The sequence below is a fragment of the Mus caroli genome, chromosome 1, assembly GCF_900094665.2.
Source record: "Mus caroli chromosome 1, CAROLI_EIJ_v1.1, whole genome shotgun sequence".
NCBI lineage: Eukaryota > Metazoa > Chordata > Mammalia > Rodentia > Muridae > Mus > Mus caroli.
This window is the reverse complement of record NC_034570.1, coordinates 141,326,476-141,351,604: the sequence shown is the minus strand read 5'-3', so window position 1 is coordinate 141,351,604 and position 25,129 is coordinate 141,326,476. Positions and strand designations below refer to the sequence as shown.

The 25,129-nt window shown below is 40.2% G+C and overlaps 1 protein-coding gene across 3 annotated transcripts in view; it reads left to right on the top strand.

The window, feature by feature from the left end:
* Hmcn1 (hemicentin 1) overlaps positions 1-25,129 on the top strand; it is a 427,483-nt gene that overhangs the window by 397,763 nt on the left and 4,591 nt on the right. For 2 of the 3 annotated variants that reach the window (XM_021160385.2, XM_029475883.1), the window contains 8 exons: positions 4,508-4,570; positions 5,713-5,832; positions 6,297-6,431; positions 9,432-9,545; positions 10,352-10,477; positions 12,345-12,473; positions 15,084-15,434; positions 19,069-19,188. In XM_021160385.2, the coding sequence (XP_021016044.1) occupies positions 4,508-4,570; positions 5,713-5,832; positions 6,297-6,431; positions 9,432-9,545; positions 10,352-10,477; positions 12,345-12,473; positions 15,084-15,434; positions 19,069-19,188 (1,158 nt within the window). The remainder of the gene's footprint in view (positions 1-4,507; positions 4,571-5,712; positions 5,833-6,296; positions 6,432-9,431; positions 9,546-10,351; positions 10,478-12,344; positions 12,474-15,083; positions 15,435-19,068; positions 19,189-25,129) is intronic. The other variant, XM_029475879.1, reaches the window with a different exon arrangement.

The window sequence follows — 25,129 nt, the reverse complement described above, 5'->3', positions numbered from 1 at the left end:
ATGCTGGAGTTGGGTTTTCATATGTGCTACATTCTATGTTTTTGTTGTAGGAAAACCCTTGTAAAGCTCATTCAGTTGCATTTAGTATACTAAGATGCCTCTCCAGGCAACCTAAGCAACCAGACAAAGTCCTAGCCCATATTCTTGGAGAGGATTAAATGTTATCTACCTGAATGGTTTTTCTTTAGGTAATAAAGTCCATTTTTAAATACTGTGTTAATTGATGAATTTTCAAAATTCAGAATTACTGATGTAAAGTACACCCCAGCTTAAACTAATTGGAAATTTCTAGATTTTCAAGGCAGCTTCCTGTAAGCGCTTTATTCTCTGTATTGAATATATTGATGTTGTCCGTTGGGAAGGCCCAACATGTATGTATCAAGCAGAGCTATAACACTGAGGAAATGGGAAAACAAAAGAATTCTCGTTAATACACCTTAGAACACTGAGAACTTAGTAACGTGGCCATCAAGTTTATCATCCAAACCAAGACTCCTGTGAGAAAAAGTCAGTGTTGCAATGAAAAATTTTCTGGAAAAATTAGAACATCTAGTCGCCCTGGGTAAAGGTGGCTATCAGACACCGTGGAGCAATAGTTATTATACTATTACTCCTCATTCACGGAAATCATCATATAAGACATGGTTTCTGAACTGCTCTCTGTTGTCTGGTAGTCCTACATCTCGATCAAGGCAGTGCCCCATGATGTGCGCTTGCTTGAAGTGTCTGGTCCCCAGATGTCCTTCTCCATCTTCAAAACCACTGCTGCCATCAGTTCCATATTCTGTGGACTTTGGAAGTTGTTTTGTTTTGTTTATTTTTGTTTTGTTTTGTTTTGTTTTGTTGGTAACTCAATTGTGTAGTTCTCTTTTTATAAAAAGAACTCTTTTTACCCAGGTAGAGTGTTGACTGTGTTCTAAGCTCAGCCCTTCTCCACTGCATGATGGTAGTAGCCGTTTACAAACATGGCTCCTTCCATGCCCTCTTCACTCAGCAGTCCCCACAATGTAGCACCACTACTCAGACCTGTTGGTTGCAAAGCTCCTGATCACAAGCTTGGTAGAGCAGTAAATGCTGGTGCAGCATCAAAAGGCTGGACCTGCTTGAGGGACTGAAATGATTGCTGTGATGGGCATGTATGTGTACTTCTACATGCTAGGCTTGTTAGCATGTAACACGTTACATGCTAAGCTTAAAGCCAAGTGGACATCTTTGCACCATCTCTGAGCCTGTGGCTGAACAGTCTGCGTCCCAGAATATAAGTAAACACCGTTCAATTGTGCTGCAGTCCTTGCCGGTATGTGTCTGTGATATGGGAGTTTGAAAGATGTGCCTGCAGTTTCTCAGTAGCCACCAGGGGGCAAACTTGCATTCTGGGTCACTCAACACATTGTCAATGCTCAAAATCCATCCTAACTAAATCACAGAAACAACCCAACATGACTATTTTTAGAGATTTCACCTAGTGTTCTTTATAATAGAAAAATAGTAAATAAATATTTCAGAAACTTGAAATAAATAAATGAAATAGGAAATTATGACATGTTTAATAATCTCTTAAAGAGTCATTGAAATGAGTTTCAAGAAATAGTTGATCCTTTTTTTTTTAGGAACAGTTATGGGGTACCTGTCATGTAGCAGGCCCCACTGCAAGCTTACTCACAGGATAAGGAGCACACTTATGTTATAATAGTGACTGAGAGGCAGTCTGCGCACGCACACACAGCTTGCATTTCCTAACTGGGTGATTGTAGGGAAATATTGCTATGATTAAAAACAAATAGTTTGTCTTTTCTTTGACAATTATTATATCAGACGAAAGCATCTCCATTGCGTGTGTGTGTGCACGTGCATGCATGCATGCATGCACACACTTGTGCACACATGAATGCCACAGCAGTTATGCAGTGGTCAGAGGACACTTGCAGACATCAGTTCCTTCCTCCTCTCAAACTCAGGTCTTAAATTTTGGCAGAGAGCACCTTGCCGTGTTTTCTGTACAAAAATCTACATCTTAAATAAGTTCTCTACATGATTTTTTTATTCAAAGAGCTTGGTAATTACTAGTCAATATTTTCATACTTACCATTTTAAGTATGGATTAATTAAAATGACCAGAAAAAAAAGTCCCGTGTTTCAAGAAACTGAAACAATTTGTTCCTACTGATAAATTTTTAGGGAAATTTACTTCAGACTTTCAAATTGTCTACTATTATAATACATGATTATAATCACAAACAAATATTTTGTATTTTCTCCTATCTTTATCTCCTGATGAAATTCACAGCTATAGTTCAAAATAATCTACTTGTACTATAAGGTAAAGAGTGAGTGGTACTTGCCACCAAGCCAGATGACCTAAATGTGGGAAGGGAGATCCACCAAGCTGTTCTCTGATCTCCATGTGAGCACTGTGGCACACAGGCACCCACAACACAGATGTACACGCAAAGTAAAAAATCAATAAATATGGAGCTAGTGAGACATCTGAGTGGAGACTTTTCTATACAAGCATAAAGACTTGAGTTTGGATCTTCAGAACCCAGTTAAAACGCTATGCACTGAGGCACATGTCTGTATCCCTGCCAGAGAAGCTATAAGAGGATCCTGGAGGCTCCGAGCCAACTAATGTAGTAAAAATGGCAAGCTTTTGGTTCAGTAAGAGAGAGAGAAATACCTTAGCTCAAGAATGAATGAATGAATAAATAAGCAAATAAACAAACAAATAAATAAGGTAGCTAGCAGAGGTTGACCGAAAACATCATAGCATCAACATCTAGATTCCATACACTCAAGCACAGACAAGTGTACCCACACACATGTGTGTGCAAACACATATATCCACCACACATACACATGAAAAGAAAGGAATAAATAAGTGAAAATAATTCATAATGCAATATTGTGCTTTAATGTGAGAATTTTTGAAAAAAGAAAACTAAGCCCATTCCTGAACTTACCTGTAAAATCCTACTTTCTCAGTGGATTGGTAACTTTAAGTAATCCTTTGTTACATTCTGAATAAAATGAAGAATAATAAGATATAAATTCATATGATAGTTATATTCCTAAAAAAATAGGTTTCATATTTGAATCCCATGAAAATGTTTGCTATGTGGTACATACATTCAAAGTTTTTATAATCGCAGCCTCGTTTGTACATTAAAATCTTTCAGAAGAAGGAACAAATGGTCAGGTCTTTCCTACACGTCTCAGAATTGTTGAAATCTGTCTCCAGGCCTTCCCCCATTCACTGGGCTTTTCTTTTAAAATTTTTTTCCACTAGGAATTCCCTGTAATTGCCTGCCTGGGTTGACCTCAAACAGTCAAACAGACTGCCGTGCTTCCTCACCCTCTCGGGAGCTGGGATTGCAGGCATGAGCCACCACACTGAGCTCCATGCTCTGGGCTATAATAGTCCTTTTTGTGTGGTGGCATACAAGAAATCTCCTCCTGCAAAATCTCCCAGAGGGATTAGGGATAGCTAATGAAAAATATCTCTCCTGATTAAATCCAAAAAATGCAAAGCTTCTATATGATAATTAATTTTTGTTCTATGACACGATTTTTTTTACAAGTTTAGTCCCACCATGGTGCCATACACACATACTGATTAAGTTTAAAGATCATAGGAGTGTATGAATAACTGAACATAAGTTGTGACATTCAATTCAGCAGATGAAAGTCAACAAGACTTTCCCCTTAAGCCTGCCCATGGTAGCTTTTGCTCTTAAGCACTTTATAAGATGTTACTCTCAGACTCTTCATCTGAAAACTATGTATCATGACAGCAGTAAAGATGTCCTGTGGATTAAATGAAATGAAGCAGATGGTGACCTTCACATACTACATGCCAAGGATGCTTTTGCCCCACCCACCTTATTCCCACTCCTTTCCCGATGACTGGAATGCTATTGGGAAAGTCTTTCAATGACCATTTTTTCTGACATCTAGTTAAATTTGCTGTAGCTCAACCTGCCTGCCACCCTTGGTTCAATTGCTCAGAATAGTAAAACAGTCACATGTAGAATTTTGGCCAAGATTCTCAACATTGCAAATGGAGAAGACCCAGAAATAAATGGGGACTTTCTAGCTCGAATGTTGATTTTCCACTGTAGCAACTTCAGTTGCTTGCACACAACATCCTTCCTCATTCAATGATAATCTACCAGTGGTTGGAACAACCGAATGCACCTGTAGCTGTGCCCAATGCATAGTTTATCTTGGGTTCTCTTTAGCTATTACAGAGTGGCTTATTTTGTTCTCTTTTTATTGCTGTATATAACTTAAACAGAAACTGTTTCCAGTGCCAGCTTGCCAACAATATCTGGACTAGTTCATTTACCCCTTGGTTGAAGAAACATGAAGTTCTCCTTTCTTGTCTGTTTCTAATACTGTATTTTTCATTGTTCCTTCTTTGATGCATCTTCCGAGAGAAGGCCATACTAGAATGAAAAGTGCCAGTCTTCTAACAAGTCAATTAATTGTGCTTTTCTCTCTTCGGTAGGAGATCGCAGTAACCAGTGCCCCTCTGGGTTCATCTTAGACTCGGTGGGACCCTTTTGTGCAGGTAAGTATAGGACTGGATAAAATAGTTTCATTTCGTAAATGGTGTCAGCAAGAGTTACCTGTCCTTTATATTTATTTATTCACTGTGCACAGGGGAATGACATGCTCATGACAAAGCCAAAGAAAAACTTGCAATTGACCCCCTCCACCATTCGATCCCAGGCATCAAACTTTGGTCATGAGGCAAGCAAGCACCTTTACCTGCTGAGCCATCTCTCAGGCTGGAGTAGTAATTATCTTTTAATAGACGTCGGCTGCCATTAGCCTAGGTATTTAATCATTGCAGCTGCCTACAAATATTCCACTTGATAGCTAAGCAATAAAGATGGAGAGAAGTTACATAAACCGCTGAAGGTGGCCTAGTATCAAGTGGTGGGCTGCACTTGAGGTTAAGTGGAATGACAAAGCCCATGTGCCTTCAATTTGGACAAAGGCTAGTGTATCAGAGACTGTGACCAAGTACAGAATAGAGTGAACAGAGACAACTAATCCAGAGGCTCAATGGGTGTGAACGCTCAGTGACCCAACACAAACTTGCCTAACCACAGAATTGCTGTCATGGGACAGAACAGGGTAGCTGACCCATAAGGAACCATGAATTCAGCTTGGCCCCAGCAGGCATCCTTGCAAAAGACTCCCTTACAGGAAAGCACAGCCTAGTAAATGACATACATAGAGCCAGCATGACTTGTTGGCTCTTTCAGTGACCTGTATAATGTGGTGGGCTGGCAAGAGGTGGTGTTTAGACTGTATTCAGGTCTCAGCTCTGGCAGTAATGGCCTTGGTGACTGAGAGCATTCCCCTTATCTCTATTCTTCAGATTTGTCATGCAAAGGGAAGATAGTCTCTTAAAAATTCTGTCTTTGCAGAGTGTGTTGCAACTGCATTTAGAGCATGGTAAATGTACATGTAATTTAGCTATCATTTCTGTTTTACAATAAAGTCTTAGCATGTATTTACTAGCAACTCTGAGACCTCAAGTTAATTTCTTCATGGCAACCCCATTCTCTGCCACTTGGAATGTTCTCTGTTATATTTGATCCAATTCCTCGGCATCTAGAAATGCTTATTTTCATGGCCTTTAACAGCTCCTAGGAAGCAGGAGTTGTAAACACTGAGGAGCCTTTCTGTTTCTTCTCTCAGATGAAGATGAATGCACAGCTGGGAAGCCCTGCTCTCATACCTGCCACAATGCCATAGGAGCCTATTACTGCTCCTGCCCCAAAGGCCTCACCATAGCTGCAGATGGGAGAACCTGTCAAGGTAGTATCAAAGATATATCCCACAACCAAGACGACCTTACCTCGGAAAAACATGGGAGGGCAGTATCCTCTGCCCACAGCTTTGCCACAAACAGGGAAGTCCTCATTTGGGTGGAGAAAGTAAGAAAGAGAACCCCGGCCAGCCATTGCCTTAAAGGGGGCCCTCCGAAATTAGGGATGCCTGGGATAGCTCACTGAGGATCTGAGAGAACAACTGGCTTGTTAAAAGTTACCTAATTGGTATCTTCTCTAATCCAATAATTGGGTTTTAAATCCATCACACCATGCTGCTGCGAATTTGTCAACTCTATCTCATTTTAAATGACTCGACCAAACAATTCTGTCTTTCTTATTCTTTAATATTTTCCTATCTCATATAGTTTCTAACCCATGCTTCGCAGCAAGTTCTTAAGTTAGTTATATTATATTCAACTCACCTCAATGTCATGGTTCCTTCTGTTGTAGACATTGATGAGTGTGCTTTGGGTGGACATACCTGCCGTGCTGGTCAGGACTGTGACAACACCATCGGATCCTATCGCTGTGTGGTCCATTGTGGAACAGGCTTCCGAAGAACCTCTGATGGGCTGAGCTGTCAAGGTACAATGTTTGTGTGTGTGTGTGTGTGTGTGTGTGTGTGTGTATCTGTATGTGCTATGAACATATATGTCTACATGTACTCACATGTGTGTGGGTGTACTAGTGTCTGTGCACATGTGTACCCTCGAATGTGGAGCCCAGTGGTTCACCTTGGGTGTCTCTCACAATTTCTTAACACTTTTTTTTTAACTGAGGCATAGTCCCTCAATGAACTTGGGCTCACTAAATCAGTTGGTTTATCTAGCTGGCCAGCCCTGGGGATCCTCTGTCTCTGCCTTCCCAGCACTAGAATTACACGTGAACTGCCACACGAACCCACACCACATTCACCCAACTTTAATGTGTAGAACCAAACTCATGTTTATTATAAGTCCTGCTTCTAACCCCAAGAGTTGGGCCTTCTGAATCTTTTAAAGGGACAGATGCCCCATAAAAGGGAAAGAACTGGGACTATAAAGATAGTGGGACTCCACTCTCTCAGAAGAACTTAAATATTAATAGTCACAGTTTGCATGTTTTTTTCATTAATTTATTTATTTATTCACATATATACTGATCTCAGCCCCCCTCTTGCCAGTCCCCCCTAACATGCCTCCTCCCTCATGTCCCCTTCCCGTAATCTCTGAGATGGGTAGGTCCCCCCTGGGTATCCATCCACCCTGTCACCTCAAGTCACTGCAGAACTATGCACATCCTCTCCCACTGAGGCCAGACAAGACAGTCAAGTTGGAGGAACAGGATCCACAGGCAGGCAACAGAGTCAGGGTAAATCCCTGTTCCAGTTGTTGGGGCAATCACATGAAGATCAAGCTGCACATCTGCTACATGGTTCAGGGCAGGGGGCTAGGTCCAGCCCATGTAGACTCTTTGGTTGGTGGTTCAGTCTCCGGAAGCCCCCAAGGGTCCTGGTTAGTTGACTCTTTTGGTCTTCCTGTAAAGTCCCTGTCCCCTCCATGTTCCTCAATCCTTCCCCCAACTCTTCCACCAGACTTCCCACATTTCCATGTTTTGTAGGTGGAGATGCTTGACTGGTTCATATGGAGATATGATATTTCATGACTGTTTATAATCTTTTAGCACAGTACGTTTGAATACCATTTCCTTATTACCATTTGGGAGAACAGATCACACAACACAATTTAATAGTATCCATTCCTCGGCATCCCATTGCAGAGGATTCAGTGCGGTCTATGATTTTGTCAAGTTATTGTAATAGGTACTTTGTTTTTAAATCAGTGTGAAGTTTAAAGAAAAACTCCACCAAAAGACTAAAGAAATAGATCTGCCATGAAGAGCACCTACTGCTATCTCCGAGGATCTGAGTTTGGATCCCAGCAACAATATAGAGCAGCTCACAACATCATGAAGCTATAACTACAGGGGGATCTGATGATTTTTGGCTTCCATGTATACTCACATGCGTGTACCCACATGCAGACATACACTCAGACCTAAGTAAAAGTTAAAGTGTATAATTTTTAATTAGCAGAAAGTAGAGTTTCACATGTTTCCTGAATCTGTCTTTACTTCCCCACATCCCCTCCCCTCTAAGCACCCTGCTGCACAGTGCTGCAGTTGTTACACTGGTGGTTTAAGACACCACCCGCTCAAAGTCCATACTTCACTTACATGCTCACTCTCAGAGTTAGATATTGTATGAGTTTGCACACGTTTATATCAGTAGAGGAATTTCACAATCCTCAAAACCCTCTGATCTCCATGTGTTCATCTCTACTCTATATGATGATTCCTCTATACCATAAGCCACTGTGCAGCAATGAGAAAAAAAAAGAACTATAAAAATAATCATGGAAAAAACATTAAAAATCATATATAACTTATATAAAATAATGTGAATAAAAAACAAAGAATAATCAAAGAAAAAGAAGGTAGAGATGTGTGTGCACACAGAAGAGATTCTTAATGGCATTTGCCTTGCTGTCAAGCAACGTGAAGAGGGATGGGGGGTCATGCAATAGAAAAAAAAAAAGGGTAAGCGTGCACTAAGAAAAGTATCTTAAAGTTCTTGATCGTGGATGTGCACGCATATATTTAACACCCTGTGCCTCTCAGAAACTACATTAGAAGATCTCAGAAAGAAAGAGGTCCAAAATAAGAAATATTGACTCAACTTGGAGACTCAAAGAGCCTAAATGTGGCAATTGCACTTTTGAAAGGTTTGGATTGAACAACAGAGAAGAGGCAGGGGCTTGAGGTACACGTGACCTAGGAGAGAGAGTGAGTTACAGCAGAAGCGGCCTGACTGTACCTAGGAGTACAGAGAAAGACAAGACTACAAATCGCCACAAGAGGAGAGCATCTGGTGCACTCCAGTCCTCGTGGTGATGAGAGAAGAGAAGGCTTCAGAGGGACAAAGAGCAGGAGGGATTTCCTTATGAAGGGGGTTTCTCTCTCTCTTCCCCTGGCACTGAGGGAGAGCAAGGGGAGGGTACAAAGTACTAACAAGTTCTGGGACTTGCCTTCTCCTCCTCTGTCCACTGTGAGCCTGGCAATGTTGGGACAAGTTTGGCAATGACGCAGTCAAGGACAGGAAGGCTGCTGAAGATGCTAAGTCAGACACATGACCAACTCGGTCAGGAGAGTGGCAACACAGACAGGGGCATGGGGCCATGTGCAAGACCTTCAGCCTTGTGTTTGTTTGGTTTCTGCTATCTTTATCCTAGCCTTTCCACAAAATTCCAAAACTAAATATTCCTAGAAACAGGTAGGGGCCACATGGTAAAATACTTAAAGCAGGCCAGAACTGGACCAACACAGTTCTGAACCATAAACAAACCTCTATGTGTAGAAGGGTTGGAGAAAGAAGCCCTTCCCAGCACCAAATACTATTACGTAGCAGAGGTGACAAAACCAAAAATGTGAAGTTAGTTTGAGACTTAAACACGATCATCATCAAGATTGGTGTATGATTAAACATTTGGAGTGAATTAGCTCAGGTTTTCTAACAACATATACTGAAAGTTTGGGTCCATTTAACAGATATTAATGAATGTCAGGAGTCCAGCCCCTGTCACCAGCGGTGTTTCAATGTCATAGGAAGTTTCCACTGTGGATGTGAAGCTGGCTATCAACTCAAAGGCAGAAAATGCATCGGTGAGATACTTGTTCTGAATCCACAGTGATGATGTCACTGTAACTGTGTGTGTGTGTGTGTGTGTGTGTGTGTGTGTGTGTACATGTGCAGAGACCAAAGGAGGACATCAGATGACCAGCCTGGTCTATCGCTCTCTTCCTTAGTCCTCTGAGACAGAGTCTCTCACTGAAACTGGAGCTCACTGCTTTTCAGCTAGACAAGGCAGCCAACCAGCCCCAGCAATCCTCCTGCCTCCACCTCCTTGTGGTAATGAGGCTGTAGAAACACATGCAGCCATGCCCAGGACTTTATGTGGTTCTGGAAATTCAAACCCCACTTCAAATGCTTGTGCAGCAAGCACTCTTGCCCACTGAGCCATACATATATGTATGTATGTATACATGTATATGTATGTATATATGATATGTGTGTGTATGTGTGTGTGTGTGTGTGTGTGTGTAATGTCACTTTGTATTTGTAGGGACAGTGACAAACATAGCTAACAGCTCTTTGAAACAGTAGTTTGTCATTCTGATTTAAAGTAAAGTGAGTTAACATAGCTTGTTAGACTTACACATTTTTACATGTGAAGCAATTGTGCAATACACATATATATTGATGTATAATCGCCTTAAAATCCAAAAGGCAGAGACAGGCGGATTTCTGAGTTCGAGGCCAGCCTGGTCTACAAAGTGAGTTCCAGGACAGCCAGGACTATACAGAGAAACCCTGTCTTGAAGGGGAAAAAAAAAAAAAAGAGTCTTTTCTCTGGAGAAGTGGAATCGGCCCTTTACTTTGTCTGTATTGCCTTTGTTCTTTTATCAAGATGTGAATGAATGTAGACAGAATGTGTGCAGACCAGACCAGCACTGTAAGAACACCCGCGGTGGCTACAAGTGCATTGATCTTTGTCCGAGTGGAATGACCAAGGCTGAAAATGGGACCTGCATTGGTGAGTGCCAGGCTGTTTCCCTGGCAGAGAACTCTTTCCTACCCACAAGTTAAAGAAGGACTCTATTGTAAAATAGGACAGTACTGTAAACCTAGATAGCAAGAGAGTCCTTCTCCGTCCATCAGTTCCTCTAAGTTCTGCTGAGCTTGAGCTCTAGAACCCTAGCCTAATGGTGTACAAGGAAACAGAAACACACATGGAGTTATGACCATTCTGCGCTCCCATCCATCCTACGCTTTTTGCAAAGTTTAATAATCACATGAATTAGTATTTGTGAATCATGTCATTTCTAACTTGAAATTTAGTATATCTGCTTAGAAGTTCACAGCAAGGTCAAGAAAAAAATATATTTGTAGATATTTATTCCAAAGATGTAATATTCTACAACTGCTTTAAATATTAAATCAAAGAGAAAAATAGGTTAATTGTGTCTACATCTATATTCTTTATAGTCTATTCTGTAGCAGCTACAAAGGTCACCAGATATCATTGGTTGCATCTTAAAATATCAGATAAGTTATATTTCTTCTAGGTTTATTCTTTGTATACCTATTCTGTACAATACTGCATGAGTTGGGAAAGGTCGAAACTGCAGACACATAGTTAATAAAACAAATGGGCTGAATAAGATGGATCAACAGATCCTCCTGAAGCCAAGCCTGACCACCTGAGCTTAATCCCTGGGACCCACACTGTAGAAGGAGAGATCTGTCTCTCAGAAGTTGTCCTCTGACTGCCACGTGTGTGGTGGCATGCAAGTGCCCTCCACACACACAATAAGAAAATATAATAGTAAGTAAAAACAGGTTAATTTGGCTTACTCTCCTGTCAAAAGTAAGGGGGAAAACTCTACTATTCAAGGTAAAAGGAAACACCATAAAAGATATGAATAAAATTGATCAGTGCCTGAGAAAGTACTCATATGTAAGAAGAATGGCTATCAAAAACATTGTAGAAATGGTCACATTTAAGTTTAGGTGTGACTGCACTATTAACTGTGTTGATGGCAGGAAGGAGAAGACAAGAAAGTCTTGTATTCAAAAGGATTAGGAAGGCTTATTGATTTTAAGGTCCATTAAAGCTTTCTATACCTAAGAACTTCTAGAGGCAAGTATTGGACTATCACCTTTGAAACACTTTTTAACTCTGTTTTTCTTAAGGGAGTAGCAAGCAACACTGAACACCACATACTGTGGCTCGCAGTTGTGTTTGTTTTTTTAGGAATATTGATTCTATAGTTTGATCTCAGACAATTAGAAATGGCATGAATTGAAATACTAGACTAAAAAGCAACAGAAGTCCAGCCCAATCAGACTCTAAACGTAGAGATTCATGGCTTCAGTTGAAGGTTACAGAACTACCCAACTGCAAAAATAACTCAAAGATGACCCTGATATTAGCAGCCACGGTGACTTGGAAGGAGTGCTGTTGCTATAAATAAGGAAGTAAGGGTAAGATTGGAGCATGTTGGCTTCGCAGTGCAGGTCAGAAGCTGAAGTGGGTGCCAATCCTGCTGGCAGCTGCAACTGTGATACTGGGCATCAGAAACAGGGTAGCACTCTGGCTGCAAATCCGCATACACACTGACCTTTCGGACAAATGGATAGTGAGAACTATAGAGAAGTACGAAGACGAAGCAAAACCCAAAGATAAGAGCAAAACTCTTTCCACCGTGGGAAACAAGCAGGTAGGGTGGGCCAGTTCATAGTGGCAGGGTTTACTGCTGCCAAATCCTAAATCCTAGTTTAATATAATCTCAATGACCTGGTAAGAATCACACACTTCAGTGAACAGCAGAATGTGTGTTTCATGTATGATGACTTCAAGTTTGAAGAAAGGTTGCTTTTTATTGTCTCCATGTCTGTAGACATAGATGAGTGCAAAGATGGGACCCATCAGTGCAGATATAACCAAATATGCGAGAACACGAGAGGCAGCTACCGGTGTGCATGCCCAAGGGGTTATCGGTCCCAAGGTGTTGGAAGACCCTGTATTGGTAAGTTAACAAAAACACTTTCAAAGTAATATAGCTGCTGATGGTTACCTAACCTTACAAGAAACCTATGGTAATGTTCTCCTGCTACACATAGAAGATATATAAACTCATTAAGTAAGTCATAGTATAGTCTGCTTACTTACTACTACTAGATTCGACACTGAGTTCAATTTATATTGTCATTTCAAGAAATAGTATGGCCATTTCCTGAGTGCTTCTTATATAAAATGCATACATCAAAGTGAACTTCCAATTAACAGCCATGGCAACTTGGTTCTCATGATTATCTTACGATTTCTCTATGCACATGGCATAAACATTTGCAAATATGTATTTTATTTATTTGCATTTATACATTAAATATATTTATACATAGTATGAAATTTATGCATAAGAGAAAAACATGAATACAATTTAAGTAAACTTATAATTATTACATTGTCAACAATAGTCAGTATCCACTGTATTCCATTCACTATACTAAAATCATCTCATTCATTCATTCAATTGCCTGGTTATTTCCATTCTAGTTATAATGGACTATAAAATAAGACAGATGTGGAAAATGTCTATAGGAAGATTCTGGGCTGGGGTGATGCTCAGTGGGTAAGGGTGTTTGTGTGTGCAACCTGGAGATCTGAGTTTGAATCCCCCGCACCGACATTAAAAAAAGAAGAAGAAAAAGAAAAGAAAACTAACTAGACAGGACTATGTTTGCCTCTACATAGTACTGGGGAACAGAAACAGACAGATAACTGGGCGTTCACTGGCCAGCCAGCTGAGCCAAAATCATGAGCTTTAAAGTTGCCAGGCAATAAGGCAAAGAACCATTGAGGAAGAAAACTCTTAATTTGTTCTGGGTGATGATTTCGGTTGTGGGAAGATAACACGAAACACTGTAGAGCTGGCCTCTGCCTTCCAAGTATTTACCTTCCATGGGAAGTAAGGAACTCCCAGAATGAATATGAGTACAATTTCAGGTCATGATAAACAATATAAGAAAACCAGATAAGGCCAAGGAATAAATGAGGCAGGCCAGGGTGAAAGGTACCTCTCTGGGGAGTGGAGTGAAGGGGCAGCTAGTGTGTGAAGGTCTGAGGAAGTACTTGAGGTAAAACAGACCAAAGGCCTGCAGACAAGAGCATACTGGCCATACTCAGAGATGGCCACAAGGCCTGGGCTGTTGGAGCACAGCTAGGCAGAAGATAAAGAGGCCAGAGAAAAACAATTAGACCGTCTTCAAACTGCAGTGAGAAGCCAAGGAGGGCTGCAGTGTGAGGTGATTCTCATCTGGAAAGGCGCCCTCCTGCAGCTATGGAGGGAGTAAGTTTTGAGGGCCATGATCAGGGTGGAAAGACAAAGCTCACACATATAAAACAAATAACTATTATTATGCATAATAATAAAAGGGAAATAAACATATCTACTTTTTAGATCTTTTTATAGATTCATAAAAACTAGACCTAAACATACTAGTGTTTCCCACAGTGCCACCCAACCAGAAAAGCCAGAAATACATCTGAAGGATCTGTTAATCGAAAGAGACAGAGAGACGGCTCAGCAGTTAAGAGCACTCATCCCCCTTCCAGAGGACCCACGTTTAGTTTCTAGCACCTACATCAAGCAGCTTGCAAATGCCTGCATCTCCAGTTCCAGTGGCCCAGCACCCTCTTCCGGCCTTTGAAGACACCTAGAAACACAAACATACATGAGCAAAATTAGGACTAAAGTAAAATAAATCTTTTGTAAAAAGAGAAAATTGTGTGCATATACCATTTTATTAGGAGATACAGAGAAATATTTAAATAATTTTATTTCATTAGAATTACACGAGTTTGGGGGAATAAAAAGATAGCTTGGTGGTTAAGAGCACTGACTGCTCTTCCAGAGGACTCAGGTTCAATTCCCAGCACCCCCTGGGCAGCTCACAACTGTCTGTAACACCAGTTCCAAGGAATCCTACACCCCCATACAGGCAAAATTCAAATGCACATGTAATAAATATGAATAAATAATTTTTTAAAAAATTACACTAATTTGGATTCCACACTCACTTTTTGCATCTTTACTCTCAAAGGAAGGTAAAACATTTCTAATAACGTTGCATGTCCCTACGTACGGTCATTCAGAAAGCTGCATGTGAGAGTTACGACACTTCCTTAATTAAATCCATTACTATATATGTGCTAGCCTAAAATGAGATCAAATATGCAAATGGACATCTTGCATGTTAACATGTAAAAATGTGTGCCAGCTTAACCCAAATAGATAGCTTGGTTTTGCTTTGAAGTCAAGGGGAACAGCCAGGTGGGGCTCAAGTCTGTAACAGGAAAGTAAAGAGCAGATGGATTCCCAGAACTAGTGTCTTGCTTCCTGGGCCACCTGCTGAAGTGTGGATGTTTAAATAAAGCATATGCCTATGGAGCAGTGCTTAGAAAGAGGCACAGACTCCGTTCAATGTATCCATAACTGAGTGGGTCAGGCCTTGGCATCACTGTTGGAGAGGAATATGATGTCTTTACTTTGTTTCACAGACTGATTGTTTATCTCTGTTTTGTGTGTCTGTTTTTTCTCTCTCTCTCTCTTTTATGTATCATGGCACACGAGCAGACATTAATGAATGTGAGCAAGTACCTAAGCCTTGTGCACATCAGTGCTCCAACAGCCCCGGCAGCTTCAAGTGTATCTGTCTGCCAGGACAACAGTTATTAGGGGATGGGAAATCTTGCGCTGGATTGGAGAGGCTGTCGAATTATGGCACTCAGTACAGTAGCTATAACCTTGAGCAGTTCTCCCCTGTGAGAAGCGACTATCAACCTTTGCAGCATTACAGACAGTACTCACAACTCTACAGCTCCTACTCAGAGTATAGGAACAGCAGAGCATCTTTCTCCAGGAATAGAAGGACTATTAGGAAAACTTGCCCTGAAGGCTCTGAGGCAAACCATGAGACATGTGTAGGTAAATGTCAGCCATATTGCATTCCTTTCTGTGAGCTCACTTCTTGTCTGGAGTCGAAGCATGTATAGAGCACCTGTGTTTGGTGCACTGAACTCAAGGCTGGACTGACTCAAAGGTTTTTGGCAGTTATTTGGGCACCTACGATAATTACAAACTATCCAAATAAATGATGTATTTGCATGTGTGCATTCTAATAATTGTGTTACTCTTTCTGAAATGTTACTGAATTAAATCCGACATAGACATAAATGTCCGTGCCATCCATGATGTGAGTTTTTAGGAAGATACACACATTGTCACATAATATGATACAGTCAGCACCATAGCTTTGTTTGATGCAGAAGTAGTGGCTTAGAAATGAGTTTTAATGACCCAACCAACTGGTCTATGTAACAACCCACATTCTGTTGACTATTATTCTTAGTCTTACCATGAAATTTCTCAGTCAGGTTATTTTGTATGTTTATGGACAGAAATAATGTGATCCAGAGCAACTTGGTCCCATTGCTTCGAAATATCTGTGCTCGGTATCTTTATCTAAACTCATAAGCCAGTAACTTAATTTTGCAAAACTTAACTATAATTTTCCACTGAACTGAGTCCTTGTTTTCAGCTAAGTTGTAAACATTGCCATCTGCCATAGATTTAAGTCAATTTTGGTTGGTATCTACAGTTTGCATGTCATTGAGCTAGATAACAAGAATTAGCAAACAACAATTAGCCCCAGTATTTTGTTAGATGGCAAAAGAAAGCTCACAGGAAAGGAGGGAGTCAAGACAGAACTCCTATTAATATTCAAAGACCATTAGACCAGACCATTCGTCCATCCTTAAAGCTCTCCTCAGAGGCCATTAGACCACCTCGGTCTTACAGTGTCCTACATGTTGCTTATCCTTAGTGATATATGCTTTCTGCTTAAGCTTTTTAGTCTTTTGAGGTTTACTTTATCCTCTGACTTGATTTTTTTTCATTTATTTTTCTACTCCTTCCCATCCCATTATCTTTTCTGACATGCTTCCATGGTCACCTTTAGGTGGACCCAGATTCTCCTATTCTACAGTCTTAGCTGTATCCACCAGACTTCCTGAAAATTTGAGCTTCATACTTTACTATTACATTCATATGTATCCAGTGTTTTTCTTTCTAGTCATCCCAGTGTAGCTAAAATATATCATTACAGATATGTTAACTTTGCTATGTGGTGGACTTTCCACAACTATGGACACTGTCAGTGGCTTATGCTTCAAACGTAATGCATTTGTTAGCAGTGCACTACATTTGTTCCAGTGTGGACAAATACCACATGATCACTAATTCTCTGCATCTGACTTCGCTCTGAGTGTTTAACAGCTTTCCCTGCCTACAGTTTTGATTTGGGTCTTTGCTTATCAAAACATTCACTATTCATTTAGTAACATGCTGCCTTTAAAGTTGTCTTCTGAACCGTTATTCTGACTGTGGTGCTTTGTAGCCTGCCATTCTCCCACTTCTGCCTTCTTTTTGGGCAAACTCATTATTTCTAGCCTAGTTTCATTCTCTTGCCTCAAAATCGTTGCTTATTTCCACACTCTAACTGCACTAAGCCACACCCTCACACCAGGCATCACCTCACTGCTGTGCTTTAACGACTGAAGGTGGACAACAGCTTTAGAAAGATTCTCTTACCAACAACCCAACTCCCTATTTTCATTATTGCTCACATCTGTTGCTCCATAATACTGGAGTCTAATAAAGGTTTTCTTTCTTGATGTTTCTAATATACCAATGCGTGGTGCATCAAAATAATCTTCCTTTGATAGGCATGCATTGTTCAAGACTATTTTAGAGTATCAATCATGTATGGATCTTTCCATTTACTGGGGAAACACTGAGGAATCTTCGATATTTCTTAAAATATGGTGGATATTTTATTGGGGCTAATAAAGATATTCACACTAAGGTTGCAGACAGCTCTGGAATCATCTAACAGAGGTAACTTACAACAAACATTGACTGCCTTTAATTAACCATCTGGGACAGACAAGTTACAAAAGGATTAAATTGACATTGTGGAATCTTGTTAGATTTGGGCAAATTTTAGTTTTTAACGAGTTGATTCCAGGGTTTAAAGAAATAATGAACTTTGCTTCAGTCCTGAAAGCAGAAGTCAAACTTGGCCATTTTAAAATTCATATGCTGTGAAGCTCTGTGTTAATGACTTCAAATTCAAAATCATTCGAATTTCTGTTGTTGTTTTAGATTAAAGCAAATATTTAAAGAGAAAAGACAAAAATAACTCATGAAAATTATGAGATGAATACTTTGGCTAGATAAAATGATGCATAAACATGGGAAGTGACTATTTGCTGGATATTATCATTAACAGATTTTGACTCATTACAATTACGTTTTCAGCATGTGTTGAGCAGATCCCTTTACTCTGAGTCGTCTCCCAGACTCACTCTGTCTTTGCTTTGCTCCTACCCTTCCTCTTCCTGCTCCCCCTTCATGTCATAGTCTCTGTTATCTCACTGGTTAGTGTATTCTCAGGGACCATGAGAGAGCTGATCAAAAAAAAAAAAAAATGACCATTAGACTCTAAAAGCAAACACTGAATTTGAATTTACTGTACTTTAGTGGGTGTGATTTTTTTTTCACTTTAATGATAGTAGACAACCCTCCCCCATCCCCTTTGTGGTTTATAAAGTGTTTTCTCATTTACTGCAGTATATGGATCTCCCAACAAACCCATGAAGTAGAATAGATGGTTTCCACGCTTCCATTTAGCAGAAAAATTGACTGAGATCTTGAGAAATGAGATGAGTTCCCCAACTTAGTACGGCTATAGACATGTATTTGCCACAAGTAGTTTGCCGTTATATAAAGAGATTGAGAAATATTTCTCACAAATAGGAAAACATTTCTACTTGAAAATATCTGCGTATGGGAAAGCTTTGTATAGATATTGTATGGAGGAGGGGGGGAGGGAGGGAGAGAGAGATCTGAACTCACATGAATTAAAGTGAGGATTAAAGAGATGGTTCAGTGGTTACGCATACTGGCTACTTCTTCAAAAGAGCTGGGTTTAATTTCCAGCACCCACACAGTTTGTAACTCCTGTCCCAGGAGACTCAATGCCCTCTTCTGGCCTCTATATGCAGTACACAGCCATGCTACACAGACATACATGTAGGCAAATTACTCATGCACACAAAATAATAAAATAATTTTTTACAGTAGATACCTCCTTTCCCAATTAACATCAAAAGAAATTTTAAGGTACATTTTACCATTTTAGCAAAAGGTTAGGTTTTTGGTGGTTTCAGATCTTACACAGATCTGTTCCCCCCATCCCCTGTCATTTTAATGTAATTTAGCAACACAGAAAAAGAAAAAGAAAAAAGATAAAGTTGAGGCTTCAGGTCATATGTATGCATGTAAAATAATATATAAAATAGTGCATCTTGTAATATAGTTACTATTTATGTCACTAAAATCAGACTTGATATACAGTAGCCCTAAGCACTTTTAAGAGCATGAATGTAAATCCAGACATGAACGTTTCTATCGTATGCCTGTGACTTGTACTGATAGCTGTGTAACAGATCCTGCTCGCATTTGGCATGATTATACATTCTGTTTTCTTTCTAAACAGATATTGATGAGTGTCAAAACAGAGACACTTGCCAACACGAGTGTAAAAACACGATCGGGAGCTACCAGTGCGTCTGCCCACCAGGTTATCGACTCATGCTCAATGGGAAAACGTGCCAAGGTGAGAAGACACTAGAATATTCATTGTTCCAGTCTGATGTTCAAAACAATGGTGGAAACCATGAGAAGGTTTTGTAAATAAGTACTCCCTCTGCTTCCATACTTATTGGTCAGATGTGTGTATAAACCAGTGGCTCTCAACCTGTGGGTCGATGCTCTGCATATCACATATTCACATCCTATTATGTACATCACATGTTATGATTCATAACAGCAGCCAAATTACGGTTATGAAGTAGCAATGAAATAATTGTATGGTTGGGGGTCACCACACCATGAGGAACTGTGTTAAAGGGTCACAGAATTAAAAGGGGTATGAACCACTGATCTAAACAAGTTGGCAAAACAAGAGAGAGGTGGCTCCGTGAAGGAAAATGACCGAGGCATTGGTGTGGTCTTCCCTGAAGAATCGTTAACCCCGCTCATATTAAAGACCTTTCTAACTTAAAGGGAACACTTCTTTTCCAACATTTTTTTTCACCATTTAGTGACGGAGGAAGGGAAAATGAGAAACCTGACTAGTCTATACACTGACAACAACAGGAAGGACTACTCTATTTCCACTCATTAGATTTATCTCTAGAGGTGTGCCACCGGGCCCAGCTTTCTTTTCTCTATTTTGGTTTGTCCCTTTTTATGGCATTATTTTTGTTTGGCCTTCTTTTTTTAAGAACAATAAGTAGAATCAGAGACCACAAATAAAGGATCAGTCTCTAGATCAGCAGAGAAATGGTGATAATCTCTTTATTCTTTGAGTCTGCAAATGAAGGCTCACAGCCACATGCTAGCTCTGCTGGGGGGGAAGAATGGCAACAGATGACTTGGTAGTGCTTGCCCTTAGCAGCGTCCATTCTAATGCAGACAAATATAAATGAATCAAAATACTAATGTATAGGTTCTATAGTGAAGCAGAGGGCAAAGCACAGAGAAAACAGGAAAGAAAAATACTACCAATCACCAGATTCCCTTATTTTCTGTGAAAACCATGAAGAGAATAGCGCTTTCTTGATTATTATAATATGCTTATATTAAAAAGAAACCTCCCTCGATTTTACAAACAAAATCTGAGCATGGTGTGTGCCTCTGAGTTCTGTTCTTTTCTGTCATATACAAACAATATCCTTTTGAAACCAGTAAAATCTTTATGAGAACATTTTACAATAGCCATAAAATTGAGATTGGAGTTTTCCTTTTCAACTTCACAAAGACTTGTAAGGAATGTAGCCTGTAGGAGGTGTGTCCTGGAAACCAAGACCAGCAGGAAGGATGGCTTTACCTGATGTACCAAGGGCCAGTCCTTTCCAACTCTTCCTGCTGTCTGAGGGTTCCCACATCGGTTGTTGGGGCTGGAGAGGAAGCTTGAACTCAGGAGAGCCTTGGCTGTCATCCATCAATCCCTGAACATTATTAAGAATGCACCCTACACGAATAACTTAAATATAGATATAATTCCCACTCATGTATATAAATAAAACTCCTACTTAAGATGACTACGTGAACCTTAATACCCTAGTGTAGTCAAGACCGAAGGTAACACTATCTCAGGTTGAACATTCTCCAATGGCCTCTCATCTTTCCTAAGATGCTGTGAATACTGCAGACAGCACATTCTGGATTGGGGGTGGGGTGGCGGTGGAAGTGCTGACTCTCTGTACTTTTGAACTGACTCAGCCCAGACATCTTTAAAAAAAAAACACTGATGTCACTAGATTTGATTGCAAATGCCTTTTCTTTTCTTTTCTTTTTTTTAAGATTTATTTATTTCTATATGAGTACACTGTAGCTATCTTCAGACAAACACCAGAAGAGTGCATCAGATCCCATTACAGATGGTTGTGAGCCACCATGTGGTTGCTGGGAATTGAACTCAGGACCTCAGGCAGAGCACTGTGAGTTTAAGGCCAACTAGAGCTTGTCTTGTCTCACTATTAAGAGAGAGAAAAAAAGAGAGACAGAGACAGAGACAGAGAGAGCACCAATGCCCAAACCTACAACTACCCTTCTGACAGCTGTCTCAGGAACCAAAGAAGGATGCAGGGCAAATACCAAAGCATGTAGAATTATCAACTGAACCACAAAAATCTTTTAAGCAAAGTTAAAGGGTTATATGATACACTCATTAGAGAGGTTTTCCTTCATTTCTAAATCTTGCCAGGTTTTTTTTTTTAATTGCCTTCATTTAGCTCAAAACATTTTTCAGTCTTCACTTGTGCTACAGAGTGGAAAATACCGTGAACAAATCAGAAACAGGTGTTATGGAAGTGTTTGCAATTTAAATGGGTTACATACTTTTGTGGTTTCAAAAAGACACCAGAGAAAACATTTCTGCCGTTTTAAAGAATTCTTCACTCTAAGGAATAGCTTAGAGTCTCTTTATAGCTTTAGAAAGTCTTTGAGGCATTTACAAGGAGCAAGAGGCTGTTTTTCAGCACAGGATTTTTTAAAAAAGCTTTATACATTACTAATGGCCATGTCAGTAAGAGCTGGAAAATTACAATGGACAGTGTCATAAGGAACAAAGACATAGAATCCTGTCAAAAGTGGAAGCCACTGGGCTGTAAAATTAAAAACAAAATACAAAAAGTGTGACTAATCAAGATTTGACTGAGAAACAAAAAGGAGAAACTAAAAGAAAGTCAGCCTGATTTTATGCACTGCAGATATTAAAAAAGAAAACTCAAATAGACTTTCATACATGACAAATAATGCTTTGTTTGAAAATATTAATAAAAATATGCTTTCTAAAAGAAGAAAATTTAATATTATATAGGATTTGAAAGGAGTTCTGTTTTCTATGTTTTAAACAGATGGTGTATATTTATTAAGAGTCCAGGTTGGCTGGGCAGTGGTGCACGCCTTTAATCCTAGCACTTGGGAGGCAGAGGCAGGTGGATTTCTGAGTTTGAGTCCAGCCTGGTCTACAGAGTGAGTTCTAGGACAGCCAGGACTGCACAGAGAAACCCTGTCTTGAAAAAAAAAAAAAAAAAAAAAAAAAAGAGTCCAGGTTAATTATACTTTGTATCTTTTTAAATTATTTTATCTATTTACATTCCAAATGTTGCACTCCTCCCAGACTTTTTTACCCCATCCCCCACCCCTTTGCCTCTGAGAGGGTGCTTCTCCAACTACCTACCCAACCCCACCTCATTCATCCCCTACCCTGGGGCATCAAGTCTACAGGATTAGGCTCACCCTTTTCCACTGAGGCCAGACAAGGCAGTCGGGCCTCTGCTACACATATACCAGGGGCCATGTACCAGCCCATGTATGCTCTTTGGTTGGTGGCTGAGTCTCTGGGAGCTCCCAGGGGTCCTGGTTAGTTTATACTGTTCTTTTTCCTATGGGGTTGCCATCCTCTTCAGCTCCTTCAATCCTTGCCCTAACTCTCCCATAGGGGTCCCTGACTTCAGTCCAATGGTTTGCTGTAAGTATCTACATCTGTCTCAGTCAGCTCCTGGTAGAGCCTCTCAGAGGACAGCCATGCTAGGCTCCTGTCTGCAAGCACAACATGGCATAAGTAATAGTGTCAGGACTTGGTGCCTGCAGATGTTCCAAGAGTATTTATCCCAAATTATTTTTAAAGTATCCAGAAGCAATTGCTTAAATCCTGCTGTTGATATAAAATCTTTTCAGCTCAATTTGCCATTCTTTTCTTCTAGCAGGAATAGTTATATAATTGCCTCCCCTTCAATTTCTCCTTTCATGTCTTTACAATGTTTATTAAAAGGCAGACATCATCAGTTAATCCATTATAGAAGACAAGAGTATTAGTCCTCTAATTTTTCTTTCTTGAAACAAGGTCTCATTATGTACCAGTGGCTGGACTGGAACTCACAGTAGTCTGTCTGTTCTGCCTCCCGAGTGCTGGAATTAAAGGGGTGTGCTACCACACCCAGCTTTATTTTTGTTTGTCCTTTTGGTATTGTTTGTGTTTGGCCTTCCTTTTTTAAGGACAGCAAGTAGAACCAGAAAGCACAGATGAAGAAGGGCCACCTGCCTACAGGCAAGCCAAGTATTAAGTACTTAGAAGATTCCTTATGGAAAGCAGACATTATCATGGACTAAAGACAAAGGCTTTATCTCAACATAGACTACAGTTCTGCAGGCCAATACATAGTTCTCAATACATTTGCTTGAAGTATCCAACAAACTTAGCAAAGTACAAATGTTTATGAGGTAGTATTAACTTCTGACTGTTTAGATTGAATGTATAATGTGGAAATAGGATTATTTCTCATGTTTAGGAAATAATTCAATGGGTCTTTTATTTTTATTCATTTTCATCTACAAAACAATGGGCTACAAAACTATGATGTTTTCATGAACATATACATGCCCCTTGCTCAGTTTCTGCTCATTAGCTGCCCACCCCTCTTCCCTTCCCTTCACTGATTCCTCCCTCTCCTTTCCCCCCAACAGTCCCCTCTGCTTTCATGTCACACATGCACTTCTAAGTTCTTGTTCTTCTTTACAGACACATACTGAACCAGTGAGCCTATGATACTAAGAGATCTTACTATATACACACACTGTCCCGTAACAGGATTTTTGTGGCCCCCACAGCCACCCTTCATGCTTCTATTAAGTTCAACATACAAAGTTAGGGATAAAGGAAAATTTTGAAGCTGGAAAAAAATTTAAGAGAAATAAAGATAAATGAAAGATAAGAAATTCAGGCTAACTGAATTTCTTTCACATTTTCCTCAAGGTCTTTTTATTTCATCTTTAAGACAATTTCAGTCTGTCAAAGAGATAAAACATGTTCATCTGATTAAAATAATAATTAGAAATAAGCTCACATAGATGACAGGTGAACCTGCTGCAATAGAAGTGTTTTATGCTCAGATTCTTGTAAGAAAAGCAGTTGTCAGAAGCATTCACAGGCGGTCTGAGGCAGTGGACTGCCTGGTCTGGCCGCAGTGGGAGAAGATGCTCTTAATCTTCCAGAGACTTGAGTCCCCAGGGAAGGGGGAGGTCTGATGGGGGTGGGAGGAGAGCACCTACCTGGAGGCAAGAGGGAGGAGAAATGGGATGAGAAACCATAGGAGCAGGGACCAGGAGGGAGAGGCAATGACTGGAATGTAAATAAATAAAATAATTTTTAAAAAACAAATAAAATTGAGAATATAGCCAAAAGAGGAGAGGAAGAGAGAGAGAGAAAGAAGGAGAAAGGAGGAAGAGGAGAAAGAAGAGGAGGAGGAGGAGGAAGAAGAGGAGGAGGAAGAAGAGGAGGAGGAGGAGAAAACAGCACCCCTCATTATTGTCTGCACAGAGCAATTGATTAGATCACTTCATGCTTCTCTAGACAGTTTTCTTGTCATTGTTGTTGTTGCTGCTGCTGTTGCTACTGCTATTTTTCAAGATAGGGTGTCTCTGTGTAGCCCTGGCTGTCCTGAAACTCACTCTGTAGACCAGGCTGGCCTCAAACTCAAGAGATCCGCCTGCCTCTGCCTCCCAAGTGCTGGGACTAAAGGCATGCACCATCACTACCCAGCTAAACAGCTTGTATTTTTTCTTTATATATACTATTATTAAATTGTAAATATGGTGGAGGAAACAATATGGTTGCAATGAAACCTTTAATACAAAATGCAGACAGTAAATAATGCAACTTTGATGTTGGTGGTCTATGACTCATACACCGCCTCTGGGAACTGCCTCTCTCTTTTTTCTCCCTAAAACTGTTCCAAGTTATTTAAGAGTTCAAAGGCACTTTACAGCTTAAACCGGAGTCCTGCATAAATGTCATGATGCCCTTAGCTGCTATAGAGAGATGAAGGGGGGTGGTTATACAAGTAGGCAACTGAGTACCACAGCCTTTCATTTGGCTTGCAGAGACCACATCATGGGATAGCTATGTAGAGTCATTTGGTTGTCATTCCTTTGTCACGCGAGGATATTCTCAGTTATTCTAGAAGGAAGAATGCTGTGTCTTCCACACC